We start from the raw sequence: 15,323 nt of genomic DNA on the forward strand, positions 1-15,323 counted from the left end.
TCTTATTTGGCACATTAAATCTATTCTTCTATTCTTCATTCATTCAAATGTTATAAATCTTCGAGCTTCAGAACAATGCTCTATCCTCTCAATACCCATCCATGTCCATGTCCTCAAAAACTGATTATCCACAGAAAATGGATTAAGTCTGTTTTGATATAAGGGATTTTCCTGAAATTAAAACTTTTGTGTCTATTTCATCATCAATTTTATTCTATAATTCAGTCAGATGTTTAAGAACATCCAGTTTTGAATTCCACATTTGTAAAATCCTGTATATTAATTTCTTCTATTTTACTAAATTCTATATTAACCCAGGAAGGAATTTTATTTACACCAAACAGCACATTAATAATCTCAGTTGCCCTGCCTTATAATAATTCTTAAAGTGGAAAAGTTTTAAACTTCCCAATTCAAATGTTCAAGACAATTTTTCTAAACAAACTCTCCCCATTTTCCCTTTTCATAAAAAGTTTCTAACGCTTGTATTCAAGTCCTTAAAACATTTTTGAGGAATTGAGATGGGGATTGACTGAAAAAGATATTGAACTGCAGGGAAAATATTCATCTTAATACAATTTACTCTGCCGAATGAAGTTATAGGTAAGTTATTCCACCTATACAAATCCTCCTCAATTTAATTGAGTAATGGTAAATTGTTCAATGGAAATAAATTATTTAATTCATTATCAAGGTATTTAAAATTATGAGGGGGACAGACAAAGTAAATGTAGTCAGTTTTTTTCCACTGAGGGTGGGTGAGATACAAACCAGAGGACATGGGTTAAGGGTGAAAGGGGAAAAGTTTAGGGGGAACATGAGGGGGAACTTCTTCACACAGAGAGGGGTGGGTTGTGGAACAAGCTGCCAACTGAAGTGGTGAATGCATTCTTTCTATTTTATCATACATATGGCTGCTCTTCATCGACTACAGTTCAGCCTTCAATATCATTATCCCTCAGTGCTGGTCAAGAAGCTACAAACTCTGGGCCTCTGTACCCCACCCCTCTGCAACTGGATCCTTGACTTTCTCATCGGAAGACCACAATCAGTAAGAATTGGAAACAATGTCTCCTCCTCATTGATTATCCAAACAGATGCACTCCAAGGATGTGTGCTTAGCCCACTGCTCTACTCATGATACACCTATTACTTTGTGGCCAGGCACAATTCCAATGCTATCTACAGTTGTTGGCAGAATCACAAACGGCGATGAGGATGCGTACAGGAAGGAGATAGAACAGCTCAATGAATGGTGTAATGACAACATCCTTGTGCTCAATGTCAGCAAAACTAAATAGATGATTGTGGGCTTCAGGAGGGAGTCAGGGGGAACATGGTCCAGTTCTCATTGAGGCTCAGTAGAGGAGAGGGTCAAGAACCTCAAATTCCTGGGTGGCAACATCTCCAAGGATCTGTTCTGGAGCCTCCATGTTGATGCGGTCTCAAAGGCAGCTCGCCAGCAGCTAGACATTGGGAGGAGTTTGAGGAGATCCAATATGTCACTGAAAACTCTCGTAAACTTCTACAGGTGTATCGTGGAGAGCATTCTGGCTGGTTGCATCACTGCCTGGTACGGAGGCAAGAATAAACTCCAGAGGGTTGTTAACTAGGCCTGCGACATCACAGGCACCAGGGTTCACTCCTTCGAGGACGTCTATATGAGGTGGTGTCTTAAAAAAGCAGCCTCTATCCTCAAAGACCTCCCACTCCCCAGACCATGCCCTTATCACTCTGCTACCGAGGTCCAGGAGCCTGAAGACGAGCACTCAGTGTCAGAAGGACAGCTTCTTCTCCTCTGCCATCAGATTCCGGAACGATCAGTGAACCACAGACAAGGCCTGACATTGATTTTCAAGCTCTATGTTTATTTATTGTTGTCAGGTGGTTTTTACGAATGTTTTCTCTGTGACGCTGCCGCAAAACAACGAATTTCCTGACTGGTTCATGAAGATAAATCCTGGTTCTGATTCTGTGGGATCAGGCAGAATAATGGTTCAGCACAGACTAGAAGGGCTGAAGGGCCTGTTTCTGGGCTGTAATCTGTGATATGAACATTTTTAAAGAGGGTGAAGTAAAAAAACAACTTTGATTCAAGTTTAGATCCACGAGTGATGTTGCAATGGACTTCATAAAGGACAAGACCCTTGGGGACAAGGCAGCAGCGCGCATGCGTGTTGGCGCATTGCATCCCCTGCTCGAGAACGACACTTCCCAGCGTGCTGCGGTGTGCGCGCATGCGCACTGCGGGCGGAGGCAGTGGCGGCCTGGGAGCCTTCAGGGGCGGACGCTTGTCCCTTCCCCTTTGAGGGCCGTCTGTCGGCGGGCACAAAACCCCAGCGGAGCGCAGGCGCCAACCGGGCGAGGCCGGGGACCGCAGCAGGAGCCGACTGCTAGGCCGCACCCCCCGGGGGGGGGGGGCACAAGGTGGGAGGAGGTTGGACCAAGAGGTTGGGGAGGGGGGGAAGAGGGGTTGGACCGGGGAGTGGGTGGGGGAGGGTGAGGGAGGGAGGCCCAGGCCCAGGCCCAAGTGGGGATGGACCAAGGGGGGATCAGGGGAAGGGGGACCCAGAGGGATCAGGGGAAGGGAGACCCAGAGGGATCAGGAGAAGGGGGACCCAGAGGGATCAGGGTTAAGGGGACCCAGAGGGATCAGGGGAAGGGGAACCCAGAGGGATCAGGGTTAAGGGGACCCAGAGGGATCAGGGGAAGGGGAACCCAGAGGGATCAGGGTTAAGGGGACCCAGAGGGATCAGGGGAAGGGGGACCCAGAGGGATCAGGGGAAGGGGGACCCAGAGGGATCAGGGGAAGGGGCACCCAGAGGGATCAGGGGAAGGGGCACCCAGAGGGATCAGGGGAAGGGGGACCCAGAGGGATCAGGGTTAAGGGGACCCAGAGGGATCAGGGGAAGGGGAACCCAGAGGGATCAGGGTTAAGGGGACCCAGAGGGATCAGGGGAAGGGGGACCCAGAGGGATCAGGGGAAGGGGGACCCAGAGGGATCAGGGGAAGGGGGACCCAGAGGGATCAGGAGAAGGGGGACCCAGAGGGATCAGGGGAAGGGAGACCCAGAGGGATCAGGGGAAGGGGGACCCAGAGGGATCAGGGGAAGGGGGACCCAGAGGGATCAGGGTTAAGGGGACCCAGAGGGATCAGGGGAAGGGGAACCCAGAGGGATCAGGGTTAAGGGGACCCAGAGGGATCAGGGGAAGGGGGACCCAGAGGGATCAGGGGAAGGGGAACCCAGAGGGATCAGGGGAAGGGGGACCCAGAGGGATCAGGGGAAGGGGGACCCAGAGGGATCAGGGTTAAGGGGACCCAGAGGGATCAGGGGAAGGGGAACCCAGAGGGATCAGGGTTAAGGGGACCCAGAGGGATCAGGGGAAGGGGGACCCAGAGGGATCAGGGGAAGGGGAACCCAGAGGGATCAGGGGAAGGGGGACCCAGAGGGATCAGGGGAAGGGGGACCCAGAGGGATCAGGGGAAGGGGCACCCAGAGGGATCAGGGGAAGGGGCACCCAGAGGGATCAGGGGAAGGGGGACCCAGAGGGATCAGGGGAAGGGGGACCCAGAGGGATCAGGGGAAGGGGGACCCAGAGGGATCAGGGGAAGGGAGACCCAGAGGGATCAGGAGAAGGGGGACCCAGAGGGATCAGGGGAAGGGGGACCCAGAGGGATCAGGAGAAGGGGGACCCAGAGGGATCAGGGGAAGGGAGACCCAGAGGGATCAGGGGAAGGGGGACCCAGAGGGATCAGGGTTAAGGGGACCCAGAGGGATCAGGGGAAGGGGAACCCAGAGGGATCAGGGTTAAGGGGACCCAGAGGGATCAGGGGAAGGGGGACCCAGAGGGATCAGGGGAAGGGGGACCCAGAGGGATCAGGGGAAGGGGGACCCAGAGGGATCAGGAGAAGGGGGACCCAGAAGGATCAGGGGAAGGGAGACCCAGAGGGATCAGGGGAAGGGGGACCCAGAGGGATCAGGGGAAGGGGGACCCAGAGGGATCAGTGTTAAGGGGACCCAGAGGGATCAGGGGAAGGGGAACCCAGAGGGATCAGGGTTAAGGGGACCCAGAGGGATCAGGGGAAGGGGGACCCAGAGGGATCAGGGGAAGGGGAACCCAGAGGGATCAGGGGAAGGGGGACCCAGAGGGATCAGGGGAAGGGGGACCCAGAGGGATCAGGGTTAAGGGGACCCAGAGGGATCAGGGGAAGGGGAACCCAGAGGGATCAGGGTTAAGGGGACCCAGAGGGATCAGGGGAAGGGGGACCCAGAGGGATCAGGGGAAGGGGAACCCAGAGGGATCAGGGGAAGGGGGACCCAGAGGGATCAGGGGAAGGGGGACCCAGAGGGATCAGGGGAAGGGGCACCCAGAGGGATCAGGGGAAGGGGCACCCAGAGGGATCAGGGGAAGGGGGACCCAGAGGGATCAGGGGAAGGGGGACCCAGAGGGATCAGGGGAAGGGGGACCCAGAGGGATCAGGGGAAGGGGGACCCAGAGGAATCAGGGGAAGGGGCACCCAGAGGGATCAGGGGAAGGGGCACCCAGAGGGATCAGGGGAAGGGGGACCCAGAGGGATCAGGGGAAGGGGGACCCAGAGGGATCAGGGGAAGGGGGACCCAGAGGGATCAGGGGAAGGGGGACCCAGAGGGATCAGGGGAAGGGGGACCCAGAGGGATCAGGGGAAGGGGGACCCAGAGGGATCAGGGGAAGGGGGACCCAGAGGGATCAGGGGAAGGGGCACCCAGAGGGATCAGGGGAAGGGGCACCCAGAGGGATCAGGGGAAGGGGGACCCAGAGGGATCAGGGGAAGGGGGACCCAGAGGGATCAGGGGAAGGGGGACCCAGAGGGATCAGGGGAAGGGGGACCCAGAGGGATCAGGGGAAGGGGCACCCAGAGGGATCAGGGGAAGGGGCACCCAGAGGGATCAGGGGAAGGGGGACCCAGAGGGATCAGGGGAAGGGGGACCCAGAGGGATCAGGGGAAGGGGGACCCAGAGGGATCAGGGGAAGGGGGACCCAGAGGGATCAGGGGAAGGGGGACCCAGAGGGATCAGGGGAAGGGGGACCCAGAGGGATCAGGGGAAGGGGCACCCAGAGGGATCAGGGGAAGGGGCACCCAGAGGGATCAGGGGAAGGGGGACCCAGAGGGATCAGGGGAAGGGGGACCCAGAGGGATCAGGGGAAGGGGGACCCAGAGGGATCAGGGGAAGGGGGACCCAGAGGGATCAGGGGAAGGGGGACCCAGAGGGATCAGGGGAAGGGGGACCCAGAGGGATCAGGGGAAGGGGGACCCAGAGGGATCAGGGGAAGGGGGACCCAGAGGGATCAGGGGAAGGGGGACCCAGAGGGATCAGGGGAAGGGGGGCCCAGAGGGATCAGGGGAAGGGGGACCAAAGGGGGGGAGGGGGACCAAAGTGGGGGAGCTGGGCCCAGAGGGATCACGGGAAGGTGGTCCAAAGGGGGGGACCAATGGGAGGGAGGGGGAGGAACTGGGGAGAAGGGAAGAATGGAGGGGACCTTGGGAGGGAAACCCAGGGGGTGGGGAGTGAGGTGACCCACTGAAGTGGAAAAGGGTTAGGATTCATCCACACCCTTTAGTAACCGACCATTAACCCTGGACTCAGCCTCCTGTTTTGTCTGTCCAAAATGCATCACCTCACACTGATCCAGATTGAACTCCATCTGCCACTTTTCTGCCCAACTCTGCATCCTGTCGATATCCTCTTGTAACCTTCGACAACCTTCAGCTCCATCCACAACTCCTCCAACCTTCGTAACATCCACAATCTTCCTGACCCACCCGTACGCCTCTTCACCCAGGTCATTTATAAACATCACAAAGAGCAGGGGGTCCCAGAACAGATCCCTGCGGCCCCTCCACTAGTCACTGACCTCCAGGCAGAAAACTTTCCTTCCACTACTACTCTCTGCTTTCTATAGACAGGGCATTTTTTTTTATCCACACGGCCAAGGTTCCCCTGATCCGATGCCTTGTGACTTTCTGGATGAGTCTCTTGTGGGGAACCTAATTAAATGCCTCATTAAATCCACGTCGACCACATCTACCACCCGACCCTCATCAATTTCTCTTGTTACCTCCCCAAAAAACTCAATTAGATTCATGAGGCTCGACCTTCCCTTCACAAACCCCTGGTGACTCTCCCTGAGTAGAGTGGACTTCTCCAAATGCTCACAGACCCTGTCCTTAAGAATCCTCCCCATTAGTTTTCACCCGACTGACATCAGACTCACCCGTCTAGAATTCCCAGGATTCTCCCTATTACATTTTATAAACAAGGCGCCCCAGCCTCTCCCTGCAGCTCAGACCACCTCCAGTTAAACAATATCCTTCCTGCAGCACAGTGACCCAAACTGAACACAGTCCTGCAAATGGGACCACACCAACAACTTGAACAACTGTGACTTGACCTCACAGCCTCTGTACACATGACTGACTGATGAAGGTCAATTTGCCAAAATCCCTTTTACCTCACTGTGCACCTGTGACAGCACTTTCAAGGTACTGTGTACCTGTACTCTTGAATACCTTAGCTCAACAATGGCCCCCAGATCACTCTGCTCCACTACACTCCCCCAGATCCCTCTGTTCTACAACACTCCCCCGATCCCTCTTTTCTACAACACTCCCCCTGATCCCTCTTTTCTACAACACTCCCCCAGATCCCTCCATTCTACAGCACTCCCCCAGATCCCTCCAGCCAACAGTACTCCCCCAGATCCCTCCGTTCTACAATACTCCCCCAGATCCCTCCCTTCTACAGCACTCCCCAGATCCCTCCGTTCTACAGCACTCTCCCAGATCCCTCCGTTCTACAGCTCTCCCCCAGATCCCTCCATTCTACAGCACTCCACCAGATCCCTCCGCCCCACAGCACTTCCCCAGATCCCTCTGCCCTACAGCACTCCCCCAGATCCCTCCGCCCCAGAGCACTCCCCCAGACCCCTCCACCCCACAGCACTCCCCCAGACCCCTCCGCCCCACAGCACTCCCCCAGACCCCTCCGCCCCACAGCCCTTCCCCCAGACCCCTCCTCCCCACAGCCCTCCCCCAGACCCCTCCGCCCCACAGCACTCCCCCAGACCCCTCCGCTCCACAACAGGGGTAGACGTGCCTGGAAGAGGCTGGTGGGGTAGTGTTGGGTGAAACAGGCAGTGTGGGGTAAGTGTGGGTGGAATGGGCTGTCAGGGGTGGGGATGGGTGTCTGGAACAGGCTGTCAGGAGTAGTGGTGGGTGTCCGGAACGGGCTGCGTTGTGCAAGGAAGGGTGTCTGCAATGGGCTGTGTGGTGTAGGGTGGGTGTCTGCAACAGGTTGTGTGGGGTAGGGGTGAGTGTCTGGTGTCTGGAACAGGCTCCATGGGGTAGGGTTGGGAGTCTGGAACGGGCTGCGTGGGGTAGAGGTGGATGTCTGGAATGGGCTGCATGGGGTAGGGCTGGGTGTCTTTAACAGGTTGCGTGGGGTAGGGATGGGAGTCTGGAATGGGCTGCGTGGGGTAGGGGTGGGATTCTGGAACGGAATGCGTGGGATGGGGTGGGAATCGGAATGGGCTGTCAGGGGTAGGGTTGGGTGTCTGGAATGGGCTGTCAGGGGTAGGGATGGGTGCCTGGAATGGGCTGGCGGGTAGGGGTGGGTGTCTAGAAAAGGCAGTGTTGGGTAAGGGTGGGTGGAACGGGCTGTCGGGGGTGGTGATGGGTGCCTGGTACAGGCTGTCGGGGGTGGCGATGGGTGCCTGGTACAGGCTGCCAGGGTAATGGTTGGTGTCTAGAAAAGGCTGTCAGGGTTGGGGATGGGTGTCTGGAACAGGCTGCCAGGGGTAGTGGTGGGTGTCTGGAACAAGCTGCCAGGGGTGGAGATGAGAGTCTGGAACGGGCTGTCGGGTGGGGGTGGGAGTCTGGAACGGGCTACCAGGGGTAGTTGTAGGTGTCTGGAACAGGCTGTCGGGTGGGGATGGGTGTCTGGAACAGACTGTCAGGGGTGGGGATGGGAGTCTGGAACAGGCTGCCAGGGGTAGTGGTGGGTGTCTGGAACGGGCTACCAGGGGTGGAGATGAGAGTCTGGAACGGGCTGTCGGGTGGGGGTGGGAGTCTGGAACGGGCTGTCAGGGGTGGGGATGGGTGTCTGGAATGGGCTACCAGGGGTGGGGATGGGTGTCTGGAATGGGCTACCAGGGGTGGGTATGGGTGTCTGGAATGGGCTACCAGGTGTGGGAGTCTGGAACGGACTGTCATGGGTGGGGATGCGTACCTGGAACAGGTTTTCAGGGGTAGTGGTGGGTGTCCGGAATGGGCTAACAGGGGTGGGGGTGGAAGGAGATACAATAGTGGGGCTTCTGGACAGATGCATAAAGTGGATGGAGGAGGATCTGTCAGGTACAAGCAGCTGGGCTTCACTGTGATTTGGACGCGCAGGCCAAAGGCCTCTGCTGGAATTCTCTGTGTTCCACAGACCCAACTCCTACATCTTGGCATGAATGTGGCCGAGAGTATGAGAGATCTTGCTGCCTTCCATGCCCTTCCCCTTGGCGAACACTGATATAACATACTCTGTGTGCATTGCCCCCTTGATCTGACTCCAAGCAGAAATTTCCTCCTTTGCCCTTGTGTGGTCCCCTCCTGTTTGTCGCTGCCCTCTTGTTTCTAATGTACGTAGAAAACGCCTTGGGATTCTCTCTCAATCCTGCTCACCAAGGTCATTCACAGTCCCTATAAGCCCTCCTGATTTTCACTTTCAATTCTGCAGCACAGAAACAGGCCCTTTGGCCCTTCTAGCCCATACTGGAATATTATTCTGCCTGGTCGCACTGCCCTACACCCAGTTCATACCCCTCCCATCCATGGACCTGTCAAAATTGAGCTTCAGCTGGTGGCTCGTTCCACATTCCCTCCCCTCTCTGAGTGAGGAAGTTCCTTTTCCCCTTTCACCCTTAACCCACGTCCTCTGGTTTGTATCCTACCTGACAGGGGGATGGAAAATGGGAGGGAGGAGAGCAGGTTGGCAGAAACCATTCAAGTCAATGTTAACGCCATCCAACTGGAGAAGGCCCAGACAGAAAATCAGGTGTTCCTCCAATTTACGGGTGGTCTTGGTGGGATAGTGCCGGGGGATCACTCCCTACATAACTCCCTCATCCACTCATCCCTCCCCACCAATCTCCCCACCCCCCCTCCCCCCACACACACCGGCACCTTCCCCTGTGGCCATAGGAGGTGCCACTCTTAGCCCACGCCTCCTCCCTCATCACATCATCACGGTCCAGCCCCTAAATGGGCCTTTAACATGAAGCAACACTTCATTTGTGTATCCGCAGGGCTGATTTGCTGCATCCGATGCTTCCTATGTGGCTCCCTCCACGTTGGAGAGAATGGACACAGACTGGGAGATGCTTCACTGGGCATCTTCTCTCTGTCCGCACTAGTGACCACTCCCACACCCACACCCACGTCCGTCCATGGCCTCGTGTATCATCCCACCAAGACCACCCGTAAATTGGAGGACCCCTTCCTCCCCCCTTCCTCCCTCCCCTCTTCCTCCCCCCCTTCACCCCCTCCCCTTTCCTCCCCCTTCCTCCCCCCATCCTCCTTCCCCCCCCCCTTACTACCTCCCTCCTCCCTTCTTATTCCTTCCCCATTACCACCTCCCTTTCTCCACCCTGGTTCAATCTGAGGTGACATTGTAGCGACATTGGGGCAGTCCGATGGGCTGAGTCATGGCCACCCTCTCCCTCTCCCTCTACTGGCTCCGCCCCTGTCGCTGGGGTCAATGCCCCTCTGTCTCGTTGCCTCCATTAACCTGGCTCTACTTGTACTTCCTTTCAGAGAATCCTCTCTATTCCCAAACTCACTTTAGCTGCACCCCCATGGAAGGCCAGTCGTGACGGAGGTGGATCGATCCCGAGGAACCGTGCAGTCACGCACCGAGGCTGAGGGGTAATTTCCCCGTCGCCCTTCCTGTCAGTGTGCCAGGTAAGGCAAGATGCCTGTTTTACCAGCAGTACTTATGTCCGGAGACCAGCTCTGAGCTGGAGATCTGGGGCTGCTGGTGCCTGGGGGTGATGTTGTGCTGGGGACTGACGAGTGGGCCTCGGGGGTACGGTGCTGCCGAGAGACGGCTATTGGACTGAGCTGTCGATGGCGGCTGACAGGAGACCAGATGGTTGGCGGATCGGACCTGTGCTCATTCAGTGAAACAGTTGTTGCTGTGCAGGTGGGGAAGCAGAGAGGGCAGGCGCTAGAACCTGCCACAAGGCAACTGGAGGAGCTCGACATTGGGGAGACCAAGCCGAGATGTGGGACAATTTCACAGACCACCTCCACTCTGTCTGCAGTGCCCATCCGAGCTTCTCCTCCCCCTCCCACCCTCCCTTTCCTGCCTGTCCTGGGCCTTCTCCGCTGTCCAATCCTGTTCCCATTCCCACCCTGACCTGACCACCCTTGACTAGTGGAGGGACCTGTTCTGGGACCCCCTGCTCTTTGTGATATGTATAAATGACCTGGATGAAGAGGCGGACGGATCGGTCAGTAAGTTTGCGGATGATACGAAGGTTGGAGGAGTTGTGGATGGAGCTGAAGGTTGTCGAAGGTTACAAGAGGATATCGATAGGATGCAGAGTTGGGCAGAAAAGTGGAAGATGGAGTTCAATCCGGATCAGTGTGAGGTGATGCATTTTGGACGGACAAACCAGGAGGCTGAGTCCAGGGTTAATGGTCGGTTATTGAAGGGTGTGGATGAATAGAGGGACGTTGGGGTCCAAATCCAAACATCCCTCAAGGTCACCACACAGGTTGATAGGATAGTTAAGAAGGTCTATGGGATGCTGGGCTTCATTAATGGAGGGATTGAGTTCAGGAGCAGAGGGGTCATGTTGCAACTCTTCAAATCTCTGGTGAGACGACACAGAGTATTGTTAAAAAAAACACACACACAAAATGCTGGAAAAACTTAGCAGATCGAACCATGTCCTTTATGTTCTTTTTCTTTGGCTTGGCTTTGCGGACGAAGATTTATGGAGGGGGTAAATGTCCACATCAGCTGCAGGCTCGTTTGTGGCTGACAAGTCCGATGTGGGACAGGCAGACACGGTTGCAGCGGTTGCAGGGGAAAATTGGTTGGTGGGGTTGGGTGTTGGGTTTTTCCTCCTTTGCCTTTTGTCAGTGAGGTGGGCTCTGCGGTCTTCTTCAAAGGAGGTTGCTGCCCGCCAAACTGTGAGGCGCCAAGATGCACGGTTTGAGGCGATATCAGCCCACTGGCGGTGGTCAATGCGACAGGCACCAAGAGATTTCTTTAGGCAGTCCTTGTACCTTTTCTTTGGTGCACCTCTGTCCACAGTGGCCAGTGGAGAGCTCGCCATATAACACGATCTTGGGAAGGCGATGGTCCTCCATTCTGGAGACGTGACCCACCCAGCACAGCTGGATCTTCAGCAGCGTGGACTCGATGCTGTCGACCTCTGCCATCTCGAGTACTTCGACGTTAGGGATGAAAGCACTCCAATGAATGTTGAGGATGGAGCGGAGACAACGCTGGTGGAAGCGTTCTAGGAGCCGTAGGTGATGCCGGTAGAGGACCCATGATTTGGAGCCGAACAGGAGTGTGGGTATGACAACGGCTCTGTATACGCTAATCTTTGTGAGGTTTTTCAGTTGGTTGTTTTTCCAGACTCTTTTGTGTAGTCTTCCAAAGGCGCTATTTGCCTTGGCCAGTCTGTTGTCTATCTCGTTGTCGATCCTTGCTTCTGATGAAATGGTGCATCCGAGATAGGTAAACTGGTTGACCGTTTTGAGTTTTGTGTGCCCGATGGAGATGTGGGTGGGCTGGTAATCATGGTGGGGAGCTGGCTGATGGAGGACCTCCGTTTTCTTCAGGCTGACTTCCAGGCCAAACATTTTGGCAGTTTCTGCAAAACAGGACGTCAGGCGCTGAAGAGCTGGCTCTGAATGGGCAACTAAAGCGGCATCGTCTGCAAAGAGTAGTTCACGGACAAGTTTCTCTTGTGTCTTGGTGTGAGCTTGCAGGCGCCTCACATTGAAGAGACTGCCATCCGTGCGCTACCGGATGTAAACAGCGTCTTCATTGTTGGGGTCTTTCATGGCTTGGTTCAGCATCATGCTGAAGAAGATTGAAAAGAGGGTTGGTGCGAGAACACAGCCTTGCTTCACGCCATTGTTAATGGAGAAGGGTTCAGAGAGCTCATTGCTGTATCTGTCCTTTATGTAGCAAAGAACTAAAATACAGGACTGATGTTTCGAGCTTGGGTCCTTCATCAAGCAACGAGAAAATCCTGGCCAGCGTCTGAACCAAGGGGTAGGAGGGGGGAAGGGGTGGCAGGGCAGGAGATGATAGGTGGAGGAAGGAGGGAGGGGACAGCAGTGATTAGGGGGAGGAAGGTTGGTAGGGGAGGATGGGTGGAAGGACAGGACGGGGGAGGGGAAAGAAACAGTGAGTGGGTTTCATGGAAAGTGGTAACACCCATGTTCATTAACTGGGCAGCCCTCCTGGGACCCCAGGTACGATTACTGGGGCAAAGGTTTTAAACTGCAGGGGGGGTTTGACCCTTTAAATCACCAACACAGTGATTTAAGGGGGATCCCGCCCTCGCAGTGACACGTCACACACTCATGGGGATTAGGTAAGTCTTCCCCGCGCCCCCCCCCTCCCAGCCATCAGTCGCTACCCCCTGCCAGTCACCACACCCACCATCAATTGCCCCCCTGTCCTGCTGCAGCAAACATTGAGCTGACACTGTGATCTGGAGTTACATTTGCACCAGCGGCATTTTTGCCCCCCCCCCCCCCCCCCCCCCCCATTCCCCCTGATTGATTGCGGCAGGTACTTCAGCCAGGGGTTACCCTGTGATGCTGATATTAATAAACCGGGTTGACTATTTCCCCTTTCTAACCGCTGGAGCAGGATGGCCAGTAAGTTTTACTGGGTTCCCCAACCACCTCTGAGGTAGATCAGGGACCCAGTTGGACCTTTTCAAATCGCCATAGTTTGCTAACTATGCAATTTTCACTGTTAACCCCATTTTACATGGCAGTTTGAAAGGGCCTCGTGGGTGGTCAGGGTGGGACAGTACACAAGGCCATAGACAGACGTGTGAGCGCAGGAGTGTGACCCGCAATTGAAGTGATTGGCCACAGGGAGGTCGCTGTGGTTGTGGACAGAGTGGAGGTGCTGAGCAAAGTGATCTCCCAGCCTTTGACCGGTATCTCTGATGTAGAGAATTTTGTGATTTACTTAGAGAATTGTGTTCAGTTCTGGTCACCTCATTACAGGAAGGATGTGGAAGCTGTGGAGAGGGGGCAGAGGGGATTTCCCAGGATGTTGCCTGGATTGGGAAACCATTCTTATGAGGCCAGGTGAGCAGAGCTGGGACTTTTCTCTCTGGAGCGTAGAAGGATGAGAGGAGACTTGATGGAGGTCGACAAGATTCTGAGAGGCATAGATAGGGTGGACGGCCAGCGCCTGTTTCCCAGGGCAGGATAAGCAAACACCAGGAGATGTGTGTACAAAGTGAAGGAAGGGAAGTTTAGGGGAGACGTCAGGGGGAAGTTTTTTTTTTAACAGAGTTGTGGGGGCCTGGAATGTCTCACCAGGGTAGTAATAGAGGCTGAAACATTAGGGGCATTTAAAAAAAATCCTTAGACAGGCACATGGATGGAAGAAAATTAGAGAGTTACAGGGTAGGGAGGGTTAGTATTTTTTAAGAAATATATGGGTTAGCTCAACATGGAAGATGAAGGGCCTGTAGTGTGGTGTAGTGTTCTATTATGTGGAGCGAAACAAATTGGCAGGTGGTGCTGGGGCTCTGGGCAGGAGGCCAGGACAGATCATCCAGCCGGCAGTTGTTAATGCTTCAGCTTGATAAATTGCACATCAGCGTCAGGAGCGCGAAAACTTTTCCGTATTCTGGCCCATGCCTGTGCTCCACAGCTGCCGAACCTGGCCCCTGGCCCAGTTAGATGGGACAGTCCAGTGCTCGTCTGCTACTGCAGCCGCTGAGGTGACAGGTGTAACTGAGTCGGACCGTGGAAAGTCTCCAAGATGGGAGAGCTCCTGACCATGTCGGCTTGCCCATCGAGGTGAGACCTCCACACAGTGGGGATGTAGAAATCGAGGATGAACGTGGAACACTACAACACTGTATAGGCCCTTCGGCCCTCAATGTTATGCTGTTCCCTTATATTCCTTAAAAAAGTACTAAATGCTCCCTACCTCTTAATCCTCTATTTTCCTTCCATCCATGTGTTTGTCGAAGAACCTCTTAAATGCCCCCAGTGTTCCAGCCTGTGATGAATCTGTGTCATGCTGTCAGTCTTTCGCTGGGCTTGGTCTGCTCTCCTGACGTTGGCCGTGTATTATCTCTACCACTAAAGACACTCCCCTTGGGTAGAACTGTGTATGCTCCATTATCATTCATTATTGACCATTAGTTTCTGCTAATAAAAGCCATGATTTCTGGTTAACTACACAGCCTTCGGTTTCTTCATTTACTAGCACTTCACAGCCTCCACCACCTTCCTCGTCAAGACAATCCAGGCCCCCACAACTCTCTGTGTAAAAATAAAAAACAATAAACCTTCCCCCCTCCACTTTGTACACACGTCCCCTGGTGTTTGCTGATCCTACCCTGGGGAACAGGTGTTGGCCGTCCACCCTATCTATGCCTCTCAGAATCTTGTCGACCTCTATTACTGTATTTGACTGTATGTTAGACCCAATTTTCCCAAACATTTGCTCCAAAAAACCCCCCAGGTCTTGTATGTGGTGAAATTTTAGAGAGCATTATATTGCCACTGCCACCTGTCCCCGGTATCAGGGAGAGTGGGATTCCCCCCTCCCCCCCCCCCCCAGGGCTCCACTTGAAGGCTCCCCTGGGTGCTGCTGCCCTTAACCCGCCCCCCCACTGAGCCCCTCCACCACTACTGCTGCCGCTATCCCGGACATGCAAGGAACACACATACCTGTTTCGTCCACGCTCGGTACCTGTCCTAACATTCCCTCTCAATGAAACAACACCAAATACAACATGGCGGCCACCAAGGTCAGGCCTCAAGATCTGTTTACCCATAAATATGCTAAAATATGTACTTTAAAAATGTTTAAATTCTTAATATTCCCTGCTGAAATGGGGGGAGTGTCTTATATGCCCGTGGGTCTTGTCTGTTGTCAAATATAGTAAGACATGTCTCATCCCTCTCTGCTCCAAGGAGAAAAGTCCCAGCTCTGCTAAGTGTCTCCTCAGACTTACTTTCCAATCCAGACAACATCCCAGGAAATCTCCTCCTGTAACGAGGTGGCC

General features: G+C 54.7%; 2 protein-coding genes across 2 annotated transcripts in view; one reads left to right on the top strand and one right to left on the bottom strand.

Moving 5' to 3' along the window:
• Positions 1-2,240: 2,240 nt before the first annotated feature.
• klhdc3 (kelch domain containing 3) overlaps positions 2,241-15,323 on the top strand; it is a 48,308-nt gene continuing 35,225 nt past the window's right edge. Inside the window, 2 exon segments of the mRNA XM_069888000.1 lie at positions 2,241-2,427; positions 9,838-9,984. The gene's annotated coding sequence lies outside the window, so the exon portion shown is untranslated.
• LOC138737394 (uncharacterized) lies at positions 7,239-8,575 on the bottom strand. Its single transcript, XM_069888141.1, has 4 exons — positions 8,481-8,575; positions 8,221-8,384; positions 7,928-8,117; positions 7,239-7,761 (listed from the first exon to the last, which is right to left on the bottom strand). Exons 1-4 carry the CDS (start codon positions 8,573-8,575, stop codon positions 7,239-7,241), a joined length of 972 nt encoding a protein of 323 aa, XP_069744242.1.

The sequence above is a fragment of the Narcine bancroftii genome, chromosome 6 (assembly GCF_036971445.1).
Source record: "Narcine bancroftii isolate sNarBan1 chromosome 6, sNarBan1.hap1, whole genome shotgun sequence".
In the NCBI taxonomy this organism is placed as follows: domain Eukaryota; kingdom Metazoa; phylum Chordata; class Chondrichthyes; order Torpediniformes; family Narcinidae; genus Narcine; species Narcine bancroftii.